Source organism: Vigna umbellata, chromosome 4, assembly GCF_029865625.1.
Source record: "Vigna umbellata cultivar VRB3 chromosome 4, Vumbellata_1.0, whole genome shotgun sequence".
Lineage (NCBI taxonomy): Eukaryota > Viridiplantae > Streptophyta > Magnoliopsida > Fabales > Fabaceae > Vigna > Vigna umbellata.
Genome location: NC_142168.1, coordinates 2,869,544 through 2,874,022, shown reverse-complemented (window position 1 = coordinate 2,874,022; position 4,479 = coordinate 2,869,544). Strand labels below are relative to the sequence as shown.

The following is a 4,479-nucleotide window of genomic DNA, read 5'->3' as shown; positions in this document are numbered from 1 at the left end:
GTTCTAACCCTAAGGATGTCTAACCAACCTTTTTAGTGAGATATATGAACTTGGTCCTATGACAAAATGAGCTAATTGAAAGCAGCATTTTAAGGTCTGGCCTATGGAATTCAGTCCTATTTAACAGCTGTGATTTGGACATGATTTTGGGATTCGACTATTTAAAATGAGGAGATGCAGTTTAGAGGATAAGGTGAAGTTATTACTATTTATTAAAAATTTAGTATTTAAGAGTGTGATAAAATATATGTACATGTATAAGAAACTATGAAGTTATTAAAATCTCAATGACTATTACTGCAGTTTATCCTCTAAAGTGTTATTCCTTCAATGCAGAGGATCTAAATCTATGATTTTATATTTCTTTCTCTACTGATCTTTTGCCTTTAACTTTTTCTCCTCTCTTTATGGTATATTGTAGATGCGACAAATTCGTGCAGAAATTGGTGCTGTATCCAAAGCAGATGGGTAAATGAATTTTAGCTTTTTAGAAAATTAAGTTGTGATATCATTTGAAGCATTTGACCATAAAGTTTTTTTATTTTGAAAACAGTTCTGCCATGTTTGAGATGGGTAATACAAAAGTTATTGCTGCTGTCTATGGCCCTAGAGAGGTACTGTTTAATTATTTACCTTGCTAATGAAAATTGTCTATGTAATTTAAGGATTGTTAACTATCCTTTTTCAGTGTTAGTTGGTTTAGACATTTAAAAAACTTTGATGTTGTAGTTGAGCTTTAGATGATTTGCTGTTTTTCTTTAGTAACTTCTCTGCATTTCAGGTGCAAAATAGAAGCCAAATAACCAACCATGCTCTGGTAGTTTTTTTTTTCTAAGTTATGTTGTCTGTATTTATATGAATTGTAACAAAAACTTAATTGTTGCTTATGTGCAATGTATGTCTATAGGTTCGGTGTGAGTACAGCATGGCTAATTTTAGCACTGGAGATCGCATGAGGAAATCAAAGGGTGACAGGTTTTGCTCATTTACTTGCTTTTGTTTAACTTCCTATTCTTTTGACCTTTCACTTATTTTTTATATATTCGTAGTTTTATACTTATCAAAATGGTATTGGAGCATAGACTACTAGGATGATAGTGAATGTTGCATTAGTAGAATCTATCTTAAGAGTGCCTTGTAATTTGTAAATTGGACTTTTTGATCTTTTTACTGAGGTAAGAATTTAATAGCAATGGTGGTAATGCATGTTTAGACTTTTAGAGTATAAATTTTGATTATTAATTAGTAATATATATATATATATATATATATATATATATATATATATATATATTGCATTTGTTCATGTGATACAGTATAATTTTTTTTTTAATCTTGCATTCATAATTTTCTATGTAACAACTATCTTGCTATCCACTAACGTATTGTAGTGTTTTTGGGGCTGGCTGCTCTATGCCTTTGATATAGCTGACTACAGGCTCAGCAATGGGTTATGTATCATAAAACAATGAAAAGCTTAACCCCATGCACCCTTTTACTGCCTTTTCTCATTTTTAATCTTTTTTGCAAGCTTTGACTTTTTTGAGTAATCTTTGGCCAAAACTCACTGAATAGTTTTGAATGGCTTAACCATCAATGTTTGCAGATATAAATGTTATCCTGTTTTGCTTTTCCTTCATAGTTTTAATATGGTTCTCATTGTATTCTCTTACAGAAGGATAATAGGATCACTTCTTATTTTTTACTACGTGATTTGAAGTTCTCATTCTACAGGAGATCAACTGAAATTTCCCTGGTTATTCGGCAAACCATGGAAGCATCTATATTGACACATCTATTGCCTCGATCTCAGGTTTTATTACACATTAAGAACTTATTTTGTCATGTGCTTTGCTTTCCCCTAGTCCTCCCTAATGTTTTACTTATTAAATTTGCAGATAGATATATATGTCCAAGTTCTCCAAGCAGATGGAGGTAACTAAGACTTGATAATGGGATCTTGTGATTCTCTTCTGTCATTGCCATTTTATTTTCTCTCTTTACTCATTTAATATGTACATTAATTTTGGGTGATGTTGACATGTCTTTTATAGGAACTAGATCTGCTTATATAAATGCTGCAACTTTGGCCCTTGCCGATGCTGGGATCCCTATGCGTGATCTTGTAACATCCTGCAGTGCCGGATACCTTAACAGCACAAGTCTGCTTGGTATATATCTGTATTTACTCTAAATTTGAACTGGCTAAATACAAGTGTGGTATGTCTGTTTTGTTTCTGTCTACTTCTGATGCACGAGCTGCCCTAATTATTAAAGGTTTCTGAATGTGTACAGATTTGAACTATGTAGAAGACAGTGCTGGAGGTCCTGATGTAACCCTAGGAATTCTGCCAAAGTTGGATAAAGTAACACTGCTTCAGGTTAATTCATGTCTTGTTATTTTCTCTGTATCTATTGTGTAGTCAACCAGGTAAATTAGTTCAACAGAAAGGAAAACTTTTTATTGCTCTCTCAGTCATTGGTACTCACGTAGTAAAGAGTCTGGTGGTGTTGAAGCTGTAATTCCTCTTCCTTCAAAAACTGTTCTTGTTATTAGAGATTTTGGAGAGAACAGTAGAGTTTTAACCCTTGATTACTCGAGGGAATAGGTGCATGTTCGGAAATCCCCAAAAGAAGCTTATCTAAGCTCGCCTCAGATTTAACAACTTAATAGTTTGCTGTACACATGAATCTTTTTTCAAATATCAGTTGTTTTTTAATCAACAGATACTTCTTACGAAGGTTCCTGATAGAGTGATTTGCTGTTGTACCCTTTGATGGAGTTATGTTATGACAAATCTTCTTTTTAGTCTGAGTTAATGTTTGATCAAGTGTAACTTAATTTTCACTAGTATCATACTTGGTAACTCTTTATTTGGAATTCCAGTTCAGCATCTTTTACTTTTTTAGTTGCAGATCTTTTGTTGATACTTTAAATTTTGACTGAAGAAATATAGTTGATATATTCTTTCCGCCACCTTATTATAGGATGAAATTCATGTATGGTCCACAAAACAGAGAGGGAGGGTAACTTCATTTGGTGGGGCTGGCATAGATTTTTTCCAATGACAGTTTATCAGTCAGTTTATTGCTCCCATTCTTAGATTGATATTATGGAGTTAAATTTGTTTCGAACACGTGCCACTATGTAAAGGCTGGTTGAGATTGTGAACCTTCAAAGTTTTAATCAGAAATTTACTACTATCATTATTATGAAAAGCATGCAATGCTTTTCTTTTCTCATCCAGCTTATTTCATTCGTTCACTCCCTGCCATATTCCGTAGTTTAGAATGGAAAAGCTCCTAGTTTAATTTTATTTGCACTAATTTCTATTGTTACTGTCTATAGATGGATTCTAAACTACCAATTGACATTTTGGAAAATGTTATGCAACTGGCAATCGAAGGCTGCAAAGCAATAGCAAACTACATTCGAGAAGTAAGAACCTGCTGACACTTTTGTGATTATACTAAGAGGAGTCCAAACAAGTTTTACATTAATTTCACTGCTTAAATCCTGTTTCTTTGTTGGCTGGCAGATTTTGCTGGAGAACACAAAGCAACTGGAGTATCGACGAGGTGTATAGTTTTTATACCAGAAACGATGCTATGATTATTATTACCTGTGGTCACGGTTTTCCAGATTTGTAGGTCCGTTCTTTCAGCATTTGTGCTTTTTTTTGGTTATGGAGGAGAATTCTCTTGTATTTACGTGGAACAATTTTGTTTTTAGCATACGGTGCTGAATAAAACGGAAAATTGTTGTAGAATTCGTTTCTCATTTCTGTCACCTTATCACTATGAATAAAAGGTAGCAAAATTATGATTTATTTTGGGACCACTTTCTGAATTTCCACCAATCCCCCAAAATAAGACGTGTAGAATGGAACTAATGATCTGACACTTCAACGAATGAAGAATTAATGATTGAAGTTAGAATCAAAATAATCAGTGGGTTGGTTGAGTGTGTGTACATGGTGATTGCATCCTCAGAAAAAGCAATGACATCAGTATTGACAATTTAATTGCTAACTAATTTCAATGGTTAGTTTCCTAAATTTCCTTTTTGGGTACGATACAGTTTGATAAAGACAGCTTTGGTGTTAAATGTTTGTATTGCAGTTAAAGTCTTGATATAGCGAGTTAAACTGATTAATTATGTAAATATAAAAAGTAAATAATTTATAGTAATTTCTAAATCCTGGTAAATATAAAGTAGTTTAATTAAGTTAACATTTTTTTATTTCTTTTAAATACGTATGCTAGAGCGGAATACTGAAGTTTTTTGGTAGAGTTGAATACACTAAGTTTGAAACATCACTAATACAGATTTAGAAGAAAAAAAAGTATTTGAAGTAATAATATTGTATGGAAAAATGTTAATTTTTCTGGGAAAAAATTTTCACAGAAAAAGTTAACCTGAAAGTTAATGATCAAGAGAATTTTAGGATTATTTCTATGGTAAAGGAAAGTATTTTG

General features: G+C 32.5%; 1 protein-coding gene across 1 annotated transcript; it reads left to right on the top strand.

Moving 5' to 3' along the window:
- The first annotated feature begins 410 nt into the window (after positions 1-410).
- Positions 411-3,587, top strand: LOC148198978 (exosome complex component RRP41 homolog). The gene is made up of 10 exons (XM_088111948.1): positions 411-468; positions 554-614; positions 782-817; positions 908-1,045; positions 1,676-1,813; positions 1,899-1,935; positions 2,055-2,171; positions 2,296-2,381; positions 3,350-3,439; positions 3,540-3,587. The coding sequence occupies exons 1-10, from the start codon at positions 422-424 to the stop codon at positions 3,585-3,587; spliced, it is 798 nt and encodes a 265-aa protein (XP_087968074.1). The 5' UTR covers positions 411-421.
- Positions 3,588-4,479: the final 892 nt, after the last annotated feature.